Source organism: Triticum urartu, chromosome 5A, assembly GCF_056163025.1.
Source record: "Triticum urartu cultivar PI428250 chromosome 5A, HENAU_Tu73, whole genome shotgun sequence".
In the NCBI taxonomy this organism is placed as follows: domain Eukaryota; kingdom Viridiplantae; phylum Streptophyta; class Magnoliopsida; order Poales; family Poaceae; genus Triticum; species Triticum urartu.
The window spans coordinates 371,808,232-371,825,418 of NC_141877.1; the positions used below are offsets into that span (position 1 = coordinate 371,808,232).

General features: G+C 43.3%; 1 protein-coding gene across 1 annotated transcript; it reads right to left on the reverse strand.

Moving 5' to 3' along the window:
* Nucleotides 1-6,072: 6,072 nt before the first annotated feature.
* Nucleotides 6,073-10,107, reverse strand: LOC147971426 (uncharacterized). The gene is made up of 4 exons (XM_087523967.1): nt 9,387-10,107; nt 8,937-9,263; nt 7,827-7,961; nt 6,073-6,500 (listed from the first exon to the last, which is right to left on the reverse strand). The coding sequence occupies exons 1-4, from the start codon at nt 10,069-10,071 to the stop codon at nt 6,073-6,075; spliced, it is 1,575 nt and encodes a 524-aa protein (XP_087380093.1). The 5' UTR covers nt 10,072-10,107.
* Nucleotides 10,108-17,187: the final 7,080 nt, after the last annotated feature.

The following is a 17,187-nucleotide window of genomic DNA, read 5'->3' on the forward strand; positions in this document are numbered from 1 at the left end:
CCCTGTCCTCTTGTGGGGGATGGAATGCTTCGGTGGTGGCTATCCGCCGTTGGATCGGGAATCGGGTGATCAGGTGGACGAGCGACGTGACATTAATTAGGTATTTAAAAAAAACTTTGTGCGGTTGCCTGTGAGATTTGAGACCTTTTCTCAAGATTCACCCATGATTTTTAATGGCAGCAGTTTGGACTTTTTTTTTCTGTGTAAAAGCTTTTGTTGACGCAATTACACTACTGCCGCGCATTCCGGTATACATAATGCTTGCTATAAGTGGGACAGACCACGGACATTCCGCATAACGCCACATATTTTATATAATTATGTGGGATTATACGGACCGTTCACTTAAAAGCAAATCTTGTTCACGGTTCTTGTGTACCCACTTAAACTAACACTCATTCACGCCGCAACCTGACAGTAAATGAGTATGAACGAACATATAAGAAAGTTCAGACGACGCTACTACCTGTTTTAACACTACTGCACACAAAAGGTAGCCAGTTCTTTGATGATTTTCAAGAGTGGTTCCACACCGTGAGGCAACTGCAGGAATCCATCAACATCTTCTCCGATGCAGGCCCCGACATCCGATTGGTCGACGATGAGAAGGGCTTTGTCGGAACCACATGTTGGTTCGTCGTCAACCAAACGACAGTGTCGGCATCGAGAAGTACATACATAAGCTTTAGACATCTAATTCTTGACTTCCATAAAAACAAACCAAGCATTTAATGTGGTGATTGTAAATCCCTGTTATACAACAAACTTAACTTCCTCGCAAAAACACACATCATCTCTACTCCTAATGTCTCAGTTGATAGGTCGCGTTCCGGGTTTTATTTTCGTCCCATCTCACCCGGTCTTTTTTGGTACTTCTTTGGTACTTCCTCCCACCTCCCTTTCAGCCGCGAAAAACCAAAGAAAACCCCGCGATCGAGTCCCGCACACGCCCAACCTCCCGTTTCACGCTAAGCCGCATAGAACCAAAAAAAAACCTCAAGCCGAGTCCCCCGCCCGCCCCCACGCACTCCAGGCCCTAACATCCCGTCGCACCAAGACAGACGAACCAAAAAAATCTACGAATAGTCCGCCGGTTATTTTTCGCTGGTTTTTATTTCGCCTCACCACTTTCGTTGGTTTTATTTTGTTGGTTTTATTTCGTCTCCCTCCCACCTGTCTTTTCGCTTCACCACCCACATAAACCCATCAGATTAGTTACCATAAAAAAATCAAAATCAATCAAGTATTGATGATCAGATTAGTTACCATATAAAAAATAAATCGCAATCAATCAAGTATTGATGGGATATTTCCTTATATTGATGTGATTTCCCCTTTTTTATCATCAATCGTCTCTACTGCCTAAAAAATGCGTAGCTTTCCTTTTCGCTTCACCACCCACATAAACCCATCAGATTAGTTACCATATAAAAAATAAATCGCAATCAATCAAGTATTGATGATCGGATTAGTTACCGGATAAAAAATAAATCGCAATCAATCAAGTATTGATGGGATATTTCCTTATATTGATGTGATTTTCCCTTTCTTATCATCAATCATCTCTACTGACTAAAAAATCTCTACTCCTAATGTCTCAGTTGGTAGGTCGCGTTCCGGGTTTTATTTTCGTCCCACCTCACCCGATCTTTTTTGATACTTCTTTGGTACTTCCTCCCACCTCCCTCTCAGCCGCGAAAAACCAAGGAAAACTCCGCGATCGAGTCCCGCACACGCCCAACCTCCCGTTTCACGCTAAGCCGCATAGAACCAAAAAAAAACCCTCAAGCCGAGTCCCCCGCCCGCCCCCACGCACTCCAGGCCCTAACATCCCGTCGCACCAAGACAAACGAACCAAAAAAATCTACGAATAGTCCGCCGGTTATTTTTCGCTGTTTTTTATTTCGCCTCACCACTTTCGTTGGTTTTATTTCGCTGGTTTTATTTCGTCTCCCTCCCACCTGTCTTTTCGCTTCACCACCCACATAAACCCATCAGATTAGTTACCATAAAAAAATCGCAATCAATCAAGTATTGATGATCAGATTAGTTACCATATAAAAAATAAATCGCAATCAATCAAGTATTGATGGGATATTTCCTTATATTGATGTGATTTCCCCTTTTTTATCATCAATCGTCTCTACTGCCTAAAAAATGCGTAGCTTTCCTTTTCGCTTCACCACCCACATAAACCCATCAGATTAGTTACCATATAAAAAATAAATCGCAATCAATCAAGTATTGATGATCGGATTAGTTACCGTATAAAAAATAAATCGCAATCAATCAAGTATTGATGGGATATTTCCTTATATTGATGTGATTTTCCCTTTCTTATCATCAATCATCTCTACTGACTAAAAAAATGCGTAGCTTTCCTTTTCGCTTCACCACCCACATAAACCCATCAGATTAGTTACCATATAAAAAATAAATCACAATCAATCAAGTATTGATGATCAGATTAGTTACCATATAAAAAATAAATCGCAATCAATCAAGTATTGATGGGATATTTTCTTATATTGATGTGATTTTGCGTAGCTTTCCTTTTCCTGCCAACCGACCACGTCCCGTCTCCCTACATCCGCCCTCGTTGCTCTGCCTCCCGCACGAAAAAAACCCTCTCGTTTGACCTCCCCTAAACCCCGCATGATGGAAAAACCCAGCCGCCTGCTTCCCCTCCTCTCGACCGCTCCATACGTCCAGATCGCGGCCCCATCCCCATCCTCCTCTCACGTCACGGCGGCCGATGGACTGCCGCCACCACCCTCCTACTCTCTCGCCGCCGCCGTCCTCCCGCTCGCTCGCCGCCGCCGTCGCCACCAATCCCGGCGAAGGCGCCGTTGCTGCTATGTCGCCTCCTTTCCCCATCCAAGCCTGACCATGGCAACGGCGCCCTCTCATGTGTCCCGCGGTGAGGTTTGGGGAGGCACGACCACAATCCAGTAGGGATCTCACCGCGGACCCGTCCGCTGGGATGGGTGGTGCCTCCGTTGTGAATGGGATCGAAGGGAGGGACTACTTCGTCGTCAAGGTCGACGAGGCAGCGGCCGATTGGGAGCCCGGTTGTGAACATGGGAGTTCGTCCCCATGGAGGCGGCGGCCGTGGAGATTGGATGTGAAGCAACCCCACTTGCCGGTGGTGGAGGCTTGCCGTCCATGTGATCCTTTCTTCTCCCGGTATCTCCATTCCTTGCCTCCCATTACAAAAGCGAGCATAAATGAGAGCAGGGGCTGATTTTCATCACTTCATTTCTCATATTTTTAGTTGCTTTTTTGAGATTATACAAGATGCTCCCGATCTGTTTTGTCAAATTACTTGGATCGTCTTATGGAATTGACAGCCATCGCATTTTTCACCTCATGTTATTTCTTAATCCTTGTCCCACTAGGCATCCACTACATGTTTGGTAATGACGTGATGTTGAGGCAGCTAGGAGAAGCTCAGCAGCCAGATCAAGGGCTATCGAGATGGATCTGGGAGCCAAGCAATAGTTCTTCTGTTAAATTTTGGTTATTATCTTTTCTATTGTTACGATTGTGGGATGGTTGATTTTGACTCGGTGTAACATTTGCATTTGTTTCCCCAGCTTGTTGGCGTAGATGCGTGGCACTGCGGCAACTAATCAAGAGCGAGGGCAGTGCACATCAAAGCTACGCTGAATGTAGCGAGCCAACCACGAATTGGGTATGTTCACACGAGGGATGGGAGAGGAGAGGAACATTAACATTTTTCATGATTTGGATGAAAATTTCAGTGCATAGTTTCTCCGTACGTGGCAACACACTAACGGTACTCATGGGCTTAGGATGAAAGTAGCGCCAGCAGAATCAGTAGGTTGGATGGGAAGGCGGTTGTTGCCCTTGTCCCTTGGTGCTAGCCTACCGTGGTGGCCTCACTAATTTGCTCATTGCGAATACGAGTTCGTGGGGTCGCGAGTTGCTGCAGATTTGTTTTTATCACTTTTTACAATATTTATTGATGTATCCCTAACTCATCGAGTCATTTTTAGCTTTGATTTCCCATATACGCCAGCCTAAATATCCCATGGTCAGAATATTTGCATGGTTAGTGGACATTGTCCCTTTCTTTCTAATGTTTAATATTTTATATTGCCGATAGAAATAATTTTATCCGCTTGATTTAGGAAGTGCACATAGGTAGGTCAACATATTTTGTAGCTCTTTCGGATGTAAAAGCATATGTTGCATAAGAAATTATTATCTTCCAAGCATACTCACATCTCACTAACAAATAGGGGGAGGTTCAGACTTCAGAGCAATGATAAAAAGGTTTATTCCTCACTCTTTTGTTGGAATTTTAGTTCCAAGTTAACATGATTTCTTATCCGCTTCATAAGTCATGCATCTGCTTAATTAGGTGATAAGTAGGGCTATTGTGGGGTTTGTTTAAACTCCAGCATAAGGAATTCTTGTTTAAGAAAAAAGACTTTTGGCTTCTTTAATTACAAATTGATTGCAACATCGTGTTAGTATGTGATTTCTCACATCTGGTTGTAATATTTGTGAAGACGTGCATTTCATGTGCACTTGGAAGCGGGCCCGTGGCCCGCGCCGGACGGCGCCGACGCTGACCTGGGCCACCTCCTCCACGTATTCTTGGAGCTGTGGCTGGCCGATTTACATGAAATTAATTCCCTCAGTTCTGGTGGCAAATATAATACACATAATCAATATTGTTATGCACTAACGTGTGTGTGTGAAATAGATGGATTATGGTCCCGTACCCAATAAGATGGATATGTGTGTGTGTTAGAGAGTGGGAGAGGAGGAGAGAGAGTGAGGAAGAGGGAGGGAGTGCGTGTGTGAGGATTTGATGGTAAAAAAGGTCGCCAGTGTCTTAATATTGAACTCTTTAAGTTAACGTGGCCCCGTTGCAACGCACGGGCGTTCTTCTAGTATTAACTAGTACTATAGCATATAGAAATTAAGAGATCGGAAAATTCGCTAGTACACTTTGCCAAAAATAAGGGAGAAGAAATCATCAACTTGTTAGAAAAAGTGGAGGTGACAATGCAAGAGGAGTTCCATTTGGTGGTGCTTCTTAGGTACCTGGCCTTGAGCTCCGGGGGTAAACCCTAGGTTTGACCCAAGTTGGTTATACTTGGCAATGGCGATGTTTTTGCGTAATCACTCTGTCTAAGACATTGTTTGGAATTTGTTTAGACATGATCTTTAGAGAGAAAACTCACGATACGACCTTCGGAGATTGGATCAGGCAATGATGACGTGTACACGTCGTTCTCTTCCTGAAGACGTTGTTTTTGAAGAACCTTTCTTGTAGTCCTTGTGTTGCCAAGAGATGATTACTGCTGATGGTCTTTGACGTACTTCGTTGATCAGAGTTTGATAATTTTGGTGTTTCTTTCTCCATGGCCTATACATAACTTCGGTCTTTTATGACTTTGCTCTTGCAGTTGCAAACGTGTTTTCTTTATGCGCATGTGTTAGTTTTGGTTGTGTGCAATATAGTCATGCAATGACCGGGTGTATAGTCATTATATTTTCATTCTCTTGATGCTTCATTACGAGTCAATAAAAACATTATTTATAGAAAAACATAAACATGACATCATGGTAACAGAAACATGTAGTATATAGTTTACATATTCTCAAATTTCCATGGTACATTTCGACTAAATGTAAGTTGATCTCTGATGTGTAGGTTAACAGTAGTTCGGTACTTTGTGGTGTTAGGAAATGAAAAAATAAAAATAAAAGCAATGCAAAAGAGAAAATGGCACGGTAATCAAAGCGCACACGAGTTGGGTGATATTTTTACAAAGCCAATCTTGATTGTGGCGATTTTGTAAAGCCACATCCTCAAAGTGCCAAATAACTAGATTTCTCTTGAAGCTTTCTTGAAAATCAAGCAAGATTTGAGAGAATAGTTTTAGGGATTGGAAGAACCATGGAGAGGATTTGGGGAAATTTCTGGACCCTTCTCCTCGGTCCCTCTCTCTGTATACATCTATAGTATGTGTACATTTTACATTTTAGTCCCTAAGGAACTAGGTAAATATAGTCATACACCAACACTCCCCCTCAAGATGGGGCAAATACATCATACAAACCCATCTTGCTACAAAACATGGAGAATGTTTTTTCAGGGAGTCCTTTTGTAAGGACATCTGCTACCTGACTAGCTGAGGTTACATACGGTAGGCAAACTATCCCTCTATCAAGCTTCTCCTTAATAAAATGACGATCAATTTCTATGTGCTTGGTTCGATCATGCTGAACAGGGTTATTTGCAATGTCAATGGCAGCTTTGTTGTCATAGTACAGCCGCAGCTCTGCTAGGAGGATATGTATCCATAGTAACTCACATATGCCGTGAGCCATAGATCTAAACTCAGCCTCTGCAGTAGATCGAGCCACTACACCTTGCTTTTTACTTCGCCAAGAAACTAGGTTTCCTCCTACAAATGCACAATAACCAGATGTTGAGCGTCGGTCATCTAGGGAACCAGCCCAATCAGCGTCAGTATAGCACTCAACTTGTAAGTCTCCTTGTCTGGTATATAAAAGGCCTCTTCCTAGGCACCCTTTAAGATACCTTAGGATCCTTTTTACAGCTTCCATATGAGCTGATTTTGGGTCATGCATATACTGGCTAACTACACTCACAGCAAAAGCAATATCTGGACGGGTATGAGATAAATATATTAACCTTCCAACAAGTCTCTGATAGCGCTCTCGATCCACGGGTGTACCTGCATCACTACTTAAACGATGATTTTGCTCAATAGGTGTAGCTGCAGGTCGACAACCAAGCATACCTGTTTCCTTGAGCAAATCCAAGATATATTTCCGTTGTGAGAGAAAAATGCCCTTTGACCCCCGTGAGACCTCTATACCAAGAAAATATCTTAGTTTTCCCAAGTCCTTCACTTCAAATTCCTGTGCAAGATGATGCTTCAGATTTGCAACTTCAGTGGAATCATCTCCGGTAATCACAGTGTCATCGACATACACTATCAGTATTGCAACCTTGCTATTACTATGCTTGTAGAATAGTGTATGGTCAGCATTGCTTTGAACATAGCCCCTTTTCAGCATGGATTGTCTGAACCGGTCAAACCAAGCTCGTGGTGACTGCTTTAAGCCGTATAGAGAACGATGTAGGCGCAACACCTTTCCACCGGTTTGACTGGACTCAAACCCAGGAGGTATATGCATGTATACTTCTTCTTGGAGATCACCATGAAGGAAAGCATTCTTCACATCCATCTGGTAAATATCCCAATCAAGGTTTACAGCACATGACATAAGTGTCCTTACCGAATTCATCTTTGCCACCGGTGCAAAGGTCTCTTCATAGTCGATTCCATATGTTTGTGTGTAGCCCTTCGCCACAAGACGGGCTTTATACCTCTCCACCTTTCCCTCGGGGGTCTGCTTAATAGTGAAAACCCACTTACAACCTACAGGTTGCTTACCTGGTGGTAGATCCACGAGCTCCCAAGTCTCATTCTTCTCCAAGGCTTTCATCTCATCAAACATTGCTTCCTTCCATTTTGGATCCTCTATAGCTATTTTCCAATTAGATGGTATGGACACAGAGTCTAAAGAGGCAATAAAGCTTTTGAAGGGTGGATTACAATATTCATAGGAAATGAAATTGGCAATATCATGTTTATAATCTTTGAGGTGTCCTGGAATGTTTCGATTTCTAGTAGGTTTTCGCAAAGCAATCGGTAGATTATTTTCAGGAGCAAGGGTACATAATTGATTCTCACTCTGCCCCGCGGTGCTAATAGGAGTGGCGGAACTACATGGGTTAGTGTTAGTACCTGGGTCCTCATGCATGTGAAGCTCACCGTCTTGTGAAGGAAATGAAGAATTTTCTATTGCATTTTCTGTGTCTCCATGACCAGAACCATTATTGCACCCATCATTATTTGTCTCCTCCCCCTGATTTTGAGCATTATCTAGAATGGGTAAACCACTTGAAGTGGAAACAAGAATGGGGCTTAATGGAGAGTCTACATTACTACTCTCCCCTTCTTGTTGCACTTCACGTGGGGATAATGCAATGCCAGTGTCACGTGTTGAGCCATAATATGGTTCATGCTCACGGAACGTCACATCCATGCTCATAAAAAACCGGCGCTCTGAAGGGCACCAACATCTATAACCCTTTTGAGAGGGGGAATAACCCATGAAAACACATTTGAGAGCACGGGGATCTAATTTTCCAACAGAGTTCCTATAATCATGCACAAAGCACACACACCCAAAGACCTTTGGAGGAACTACAAAGTCATTAGAATTCAAGAGACACTCAGCGGGAGTCTTGTGACCAAGAACCCGAAGAGGCATATGGTTTATCAAATATGTTGCGGTTTTTATTGCTTCCCCCCAAAGAAATTTAGGCACATTCATTGTAAACATAAGTGAGTGTGCAACCTCAAGCAAATGTCTATTTTTACGCTCTGCAACACCATTTTGTTCCGGAGTATCAACACAGGTAGTTTGATGTTCAATGCCATTTGAGGCAAGGAACTGTCCAAACTCGTTGTTGATATATTCAGTACCATTGTCTGAACGCAAGGTTTTAATAGTTGCCCCATGTTGATTTTTAATGAGAGCACATACATCCTTGAAAACCAAGAACACATCACTCTTATGCTTCAAGAGATAAAGCCAAGTGTAACGACTAAAGCAATCAATAAAAGTCACAAACCATCGGTGCCCAAAAATGGAACGAACCTCACAGGGTCCCCAAACATCCGAGTGAATCATTTCAAATGGTTTGGCACTTCTTAAACCTATACTAGGATAGGAACCCCTTGTATGTTTAGCTAACTCACAAGCATCACATACAAGGAGCTCCTTGGGACACAACTTGAAAAGAGAGGGGTAAATACGTAATAATGCAGCAAAAGATAGATGGCCAAGCCTGCGATGATGGAGTAGCAGTTCTTGGCTAGGAGACAAGCATGATGCAAAAGCAACTTCATCACTTCCTTCATCAAGATAGTAGAGTCCATCATGCACGGTCCCAGTCCCCAACAGTCTCCCTGTCGCTAGCTCCTGAAAAGCACAACAGGTAGGATCAAACCAACCTCTACAGTTAAGGGATTTAGTAATAGAGCTAACAGATAAGAGGTTGATTGGAAATTTAGGAACATGTAGAACCGGAGATAAGGACAATGTCTTACTGCACCTAATGGATCCATGTCCTACAATAGGTGCCATGGATCCATCAGCTACACGTACCTTGTCCTTACCTGAACAAGGTGTGTAAGAAGTGAACAAATTTGAGGCTCCTGTCATGTGGTTAGTAGCTCCTGTATCAATAACCCAAGGGTTTGATTGTGTTGTAGAAGTGTGGGTCTGGTGAGGTTTCATACCTTGGTGTGAATTGATATAGAAACTAGATTCAGCTTTAGAGGAATCCTGTGAAGTAGACGAGCCTTCTGAGAGTCTAAGCTTGGAAGTAAAATCCTCAAGAGCTCGCACATCGACCACTGGTAGCTCCCCCTTGGATGTAGTGAGGTTAGCTTGTTTTTTGTTTGCTCCATGAACTCCCCCTGGCCGAGACTTTCCTTTTTCCCACCAAGTTGGAAAGCCATGCAGCTCAAAGCATGCATCCTTTATGTGTCCAGTCCTTTTACAATGGTTGCAGAAAAGTTTGTTTTTATCTGATTTGCCAACAAACTTTGGGGCACGTCGAGCTTGCATGGATAAGGCTGCACGAGCATCTGTATACTTTAGGCCATTCTCAGGCTGAGCCAACCGAGTCTCCTCCTCTATCACACTTGAGATAACATCATCAAGACTAAGCCACTCAGTTTTTGAGAATATAAGTTGGCGTCGAAGGTCAAATTCCTCATTTAAGCCATCAAGAAAGAGCTTGCTCACAAATGGCTCAAACCAGGTATGATGAATAGCCAAGTCTTGTTTGTCAACGGGCTCAAAGGGATGATAATAATGCAGTTCTCTGTACAGTCTTTTGGTCTCACCAGCATACTCTGTCACAGACTTTGCACCTTGCTTCAGGTTTGTCAATTCATGCATAATACGATTACCTTGCATTTTATTGGATCTCCCTGCAAACTGCTTCTCCAAAGCTGCCCATGTTGGAAATATGCCCTAGAGGCAATAATAAATTAGTTATTATTATATTTCCTTGTTCATGATAATCGTTTGTTATCCATGCTAGAATTGTATTGATAGGAAACTCAGATACATGTGTGGATACATAGACAACACCATGTCCCTAGTGAGCCTCTAGTTGACTAGCTCGTTGATCAATAGATGTTTACGGTTTCCTGACCATGGACATTGGATGTCATTGATAACGGGATCACATCATTAGGAGAATGATGTGATGGACAAGACCCAATCCTAAGCCTAGCACAAGATCATGTAGTTCGTATGCTAAAGCTTTTCTAATGTCAAGTATCATTTCCTTAGACCATGAGATTGTGCAGCTCCCGGATACCGTAGGAATGCTTTGGGTGTACCAAACGTCACAACGTAACTGGGTGACTATAAAGGTGCACTACGGGTATCTCCGAAAGTGTCTGTTGGGTTGGCACGAATCGAGACTGGGATTTGTCACTCCGTGTAAACGGAGAGGTATCTCTGGGCCCACTCGGTAGGACATCATCATTATGTGCACAATGTGATCAAGGAGTTGATCACGGGATGATGTGTTACGGAACGAGTAAAAGAGACTTGCCGGTAACGAGATTGAACAAGGTATCGGGATACCGACGATCGAATCTCGGGCAAGTATCGTACCGCTAGACAAAGGGAATTGTATACGGGATTGATTAAGTCCTTGACATCGTGGTTCATCCGATGAGATCATCGTGGAACATGTGGGAGCCAACATGGGTATCCAGATCCCGCTGTTGGTTATTGACCGAAGAACGTCTCGGTCATGTCTGCATGTCTCCCGAACCCGTAGGGTCTACACACTTAAGGTTCGATGACGCTAGGGTTATAAAGGAAGTTTGTATGTGGTAACCGAATGTTGTTCGGAGTCCCGGATGAGATCCCGGACGTCACGAGGAGTTCCGGAATGGTCCGGAGGTAAAGATTTATATATGGGAAGTCCTGTTTTGGTCACCGGAAGAGTTTCGGGGTTTATCGGTAACGTACCGGGACCACCGGGAGGGTCCCGGGGGTCCACCAAGTGGGGCCACCAACCCCGGAGGCTTGCGTGGGCTAAGAGTGGTGAGGGACCAGCCCCTTAGTGGGCTGGTGCGCCTCCCACAAGGGCCCATGGCGCCTAAGAGGTGGGAAGGGGGCAAACCCTAAAGGGGATGGGCCTTAGGGCCCATCTAGTGGCGCCTCCCTCCCCTCTCCCCTCTTGGCCGCCACCCTTGTCCCCATCTAGGGCTGCCGCCCCCCCTAGGGGTGGGAACCCTAGAGGGGGCGCAGCCCCTCCCCTTCCCCATATAAATAGAGGCCTAGGGCTGCCCCAAAACACACGTGATTTGATCCCTTGTTGGTGTAGCCCTGCATATCTCTCTCCCTCCTCTTCTGTGGTGCTTGGCGAAGCTCTGCAGGATTGCCACGCTCCTCCATCACCACCACGCCGTTGTGCTGCTGCTGGATGAAGTCTTCTTCAACCTCTCCCTCTCTCCTTGCTGGATCAAGGCGTGGGAGACGTCACCGGGCTGCACGTGTGTTGAACGCGGAGGTGCTGTGCGTTCGGCACTTGATCATCGGTGATTTGAATCACGACGAGTACGACTCCATCAACCCCGTTCACTTGAACGCTTCCGCTTAGCGATCTACAAGGGTATGTAGATGCACTCTCCTTCCCCTCGTTGCTAGTCTCTCCATAGATAGATCTTGGTGACACGTAGGAAAATTTTGAATTTCTGCTACGTTCCCCAACATTGGCATCATGAGCTAGGTCTATTGCGTAGATTCTATGCACGAGTAGAACACAAAGTAGTTGTGGGCGTTGATTTTGTTCAATATGCTTGCTGTTACTAGTCTTATCTTGATTCGGCGGCATCGTGGGATGAAGCGGCCCGGACCGACCTTACACGTACTCTTACGTGAGACTGGTTCCACCGACAAACATGCACTAGTTGCATAAGGTGGCTGGCGGGTGTCTGTCTCTCCCACTTTAGTCGGATCGGATTCGATGAACAGGGTCCTTATGAAGGGTAAATAGCAATTGGCATATCACGTTGTGGTCTTTGCGTAGGTAAGAAACGTTCTTGCAAGAAACCCATAGCAGCCACATAAAACATGCAAACAACAATTAGAGGACGTCTAACTTGTTTTTGCAGGGTATGCTATGTGATGTGATATGGCCAAAGGATGTGATGAATGATATATGTGATGTATGAGATTGATCATGTTCTTGTAATAGGAATCACGACTTGCATGTCGATGAGTATGACAACCGGCAGGAGCCATAGGAGTTGTCTTAATTTATTTATGACCTGCGTGTCAACATAAACGTCATGTAATTACTTTACTTTATTGCTAACCGTTAGCTGTAGTAGTAGAAGTAATAGATGACGTGACAACTTCATGGAGACACGATGATGGAGATCATGGTGTCATGTCGGTGACGATGATGATCATGGAGCCCCGAAGATGGAGATCAAAAGGAGCAATATGATATTGGCCATATCATGTCACTATTTGATTGCATGTGATGTTTATCATGTTTATACATCTTATTTGCTTAGAACGACGGTAGTAAATAAGATGATCCCTTACAACAATTTCAAGAAGTGTTCTCCCCTAACTGTGCACCGTTGCGACAGTTCGTGTTTCGAAGCACCACGTGATGATCGGGTGTTAGATTCTAACGTTCAAATACAACGGGTGTTGACGAGCCTAGCATGTACAGACATGGCCTCGGAACACATGCAAAACACTTAGGGTTAACTTGACGAGCCTAGCATGTACAGACATGGCCTCGGAACACAGAAGACCGAAAGGTCGAGCATGAGTCGTATGGTAGATACGATCAACATGAAGATGTTCACCGACGTTGGCTAGTCCGTCTCACGTGATGATCGGACACGGCCTAGTTGACTCGGATCATGTAATCACTTAGATGACTAGAGGGATGTCTATCTGAGTGGGAGTTCATAAGATGAACTTAATTATCCTGAACATAGTCAAAAAGGATTTTGCAAATTATGTCGTAGCTCGCGTTTCAGTTCTACTGTTTAGATATGCTCCTAGAGAAAATTAGTTGAAAGTTGAAAGTAGCAATTATGCAGACTAGGTCCGTAAACTGAGGATTGTCCTCATTGCTTCATAGAAGGCTTATGTCCTTAATGCACCGCTCGGTGTGCTGAACCTCGAACGTTGTCTGTGGATGTTGCGAACATCTGACATACACATTTTGATAACTACGTGATAGTTCTGTTAAATGGTTTAGAATTGAGGCACCAAAGATGTTTTTGAAATGTCGCGAAACATATGAGATGTTTCGAGGGCTGAAATTGGGATTTCAGGCTCGTGCCCACGTCAAGAGGTATAAGACCTCCTTCTAGCCTACATACTAAGGGAGAAAAGCTCAATTGTTGAGCTTGTGCTCAGATTGTCTGAGTACAACAATCACTTGAATCAAGTGGGAGTTAATCTTCCAGATGAGATAGTGATGGTTCTCCGAAGTCATTACCACCAAGCTGCTAGAGCTTCGTGATGAACTATAATATATCAGGGACATATATGATGATCCTTGAGATATTCGCGATGTTTGACACTGCAAAAGTAGAAATCAAGAAGGAGCATCAATTGTTGATGGTTAGTGAAACCACTAGTTTCAAGAAGGGCAAGGGAAAGAAGGGATACTTCATGAAACGGCAATTCAGCTGCTGCTCTAGTGAAGAAACCCAAGGTTGAACCCAAACCCGAGACTAAGTGCTTCTGTAATAAGGGGAACAACCACTGGAGCAGAATTACCCTAGATACTTGGTAGATTAGAAGGCTGGCAAGGTCGATAGAAGTATATTGGATATACATTGTGTTGATGTGTACTTTACTAGTACTCCTAGTAGCACCAGGGTATTAGATACCGGTTCGGTTGCTAAGTATTAGTAACTCGAAATAAAAGCTACGAAATAAACGGAGACTAGCTAAAGGTGAGCTGACGATATGTGTTGGAAGTATTTCCAATGTTGATATGATCAAGCAACGCACGCTCCCTCTACCATCGAGATTGGTGTTAAACCTAAATAATTGTTATTTGGTGTTTGCGTTAAGCATAGACATGATTGGATTATGCCTATCGCAATACGGTTATTCATTTAAGGAGAATAATGGTTACTCTGTTTATTTGAATAAAACCCTCAATGGTCTTACGCCTAAAATGAATGGTTTATTGAATCTCGATCGTAGTGATACACATGTTCATGCCAAAAGATAGTAATGATAGTACCACCTACTTGTGGCACTGCCACGTAAGTCATATCGGTATAAAACGCATGAAGAAGCTCCATGTTGATGGATCTTTGGGCTCACTCATTTTTGAAAAGTTTGAGACATGCAAACCATGTCTATTGGTGTATATGCATGAAGAACCTCCATGCAAATGGACCGTTTGGACTCACTTGATTTTGAATCACTTGAGACATGCAAATCATACCACATGGGCAAGATGGCTGAAAGCCTCGGTTTCAGTAAAATGGAACAAGAAAGCAACTTGTTGGAAGTAATACATTTTTGATGTGTGCAGTCCAATGAGTGCTGAGGCATGTAGTGGATATCGTTATGTTTTACTTCACAGATGATTTGAGTAGATGTTGAGTATATTTACTTGATGAATCACGAGTCTGAATTATTGAAAGGTTCAAGTAATTTCAGGGTGAAGTTGAAAGATCGTCGTGACAAGAGGATAAAATGTCTATGATATGATCATAGAGATGAATATCTGAATTACGAGTTTGGCACAGAATTAAGACATTGTGGAAATTGTTTCACTGCTGATACAGCCTGGAACACCATAGTGTGATGGTGTGTCCGAACATCATAACTGCACCCTATTGGATATGATGCATACCATGATGTCTCTTATCGAATTACCACAATAGTTTATGGGTTAGGCATTAGAGACAACCACATTCACTTTAAATAGGGCACCACGTAATTCCGATGAGATGACACCGTATGAACTATGGTTTAGAGAAACCTAAGCTGTCATTTCTTAAAAGTTTGGGGCTGCGACGCTTATGTGAAAAAGTTTCAGGCTGATAAGCTCGAACCCAAAGCGGATAAATGCATCTTCATAGGACACCCAAAACAGTTGGGTATACCTCCTGTCTCAGATCTGAAAGCAATAAGGGATTGTTTCTAGAATCGGGTCCTTTCTCGAGGAAAAGTTTCTCTCGAAAGAATTGAGTGGGAGGATGGTGGAGACTTGATGAGGTTATTGAACCATCTCTTCAACTAGTGTGTGGCAGGGCACAGGAAGTTGTTCCTGTGGCACCTACACCAATTGAAGTGGAAGCTTATGATAGTGATCATGCAACTTCAGATCAAGTCACTACCAAACCTCGTGGGATGACAAGGATGCGTACTACTTCAGAGTGGTACGTAATCCTGTCTTGGAAGTCATGTTGCTAGACAACAATGAACCTACGAGCTATGGAGAAGCGATGGTGGGCCCGGATTCCGATAAATGGCTCGAGGCCATAAAATCCGAGAGAGGATCCATGTATGAAAACAAAGTGTAGACTTTGGCAGAACAGCTCGATGGTCGTAAGGCTGTTGAGTGCAGATGGATTTTAAAAGGAAGACGGACAATGATGGTAAATGTCACCATTAAGAAAGCTCGACTTGTTGTTAAGAAGTTTTCCGACAAGTTCAAGGAGTTGACTACGATGAGACTTTCTCACTCGTAGCGATGCTAAGAGTCTGTTGGAATTGTATTAGCAATTACTGCATTATTTATGAAATCTTGCAGATAGGATGTCAAAACATTGTTTCCTCGACGATTTTTGAGGAAAGGTTGTATGTGATACAAACCGGAAGGTTTTGTCAATCCTGAAAGATGCTAATAAGTATGCAAAGCTCCAGCAATCCTTCTAAGGACTGGAGTAAGCATCTCGGAATTGGAATGTATGCTTTGATGATGATCAAAGATTTTGGGTTTATACAAAGTTTATGAGAAACTTGTATTTCCAAAGAAGTGAGTGGGAGCACTATAGAATTTCTGATAAGTATATGTTGTTGACATATTGTGGATCAGAAATGACGTAGAATTTCTGGAAAGCATATAGGGTTATTTGGAAAGTGTTTTTCAATGGAAAGCCTGGATTAAGCTACTTGAACATTGAGCATCAAGATCTATAAGGATAGATCAAAACACTTAACGGTACTTTCAAATGAGCACATACCTTGACATGATCTTGAAGGTGTTCAAGATGGATCAGTCAAAGAAGGAGTTCTTGCCTGAGTTGTAAGGTATGAAGTTAAGACTTAAAGCTCGACCACGGCAGAATAGAGAGAAAGGACGAAGGTCGTCCCCTATGCTTAAGACGTAGGCTCTACAGTATGATATGCTGTGTACCGCACCTGAAGTGTGCCTTGCCATGAGTCAGTCAAGGGGTACAAGAGTGATCCAAGAATGGATCACGGGACAGCGGTCAAAGTTATCCTTAGTAACTAGTGGACTAAGGAATTTTCTCGATTATGGAGGTGGTAAAAGAGTTCGTCGTAAAGAGTTACGTCGATGCAAGCTTAACACCTATCCGAATAGCTCTGAGTAGAGATACCGGATACATATAATGGAGCAACAATTTAGAACAATTATTTGGATTAGCTCCAAATAGAACGTGGTAGCTGCATCTAGGAGATGACATAGAGATTTGTAAAGCACACACGGATCTGAAAGGTTCAGACCCGTTGACTAAAACCTCTCTCACAAGCAACATGATCAAACCCAGAACTCTTTGGGTGTTAGTCACATGGCGATGTGACCTGTGAGTGTTAATCACATGGCGATGTGAACTAGATTATTGACTCTAGTGCAAGTGGGAGACTGTTGGAAATATGCCCTAGAGGCAATAATAAATTAGTTATTATTATATTTCCTTGTTCATGATAATCGTTTGTTATCCATGCTAGAATTGTATTGATAGGAAACTCAGATACATGTGTGGATACATAGACAACACCATGTCCCTAGTGAGCCTCTAGTTGACTAGCTCGTTGATCAAT

What these genes read in the sequence shown, in the direction of transcription:
- LOC147971426 (XM_087523967.1), bottom strand. Translation starts at nt 10,071, where the DNA reads ATGCAAGGTAATCGTATTATGCATGAATTGACAAACCTGAAGCAAGGT. An exon ending in AGAACTGCTACTCCATCATC is followed by an intron (nt 7,962 to 8,936) that starts GCAGGCTTGGCC and finishes TACCCATTCTAG; the next exon opens with ATAATGCTCAAAATCAGGGG. An exon ending in GCTTCACATGCATGAGGACC is followed by an intron (nt 6,501 to 7,826) that starts CAGGTACTAACA and finishes ACGCTGATTGGG; the next exon opens with CTGGTTCCCTAGATGACCGA.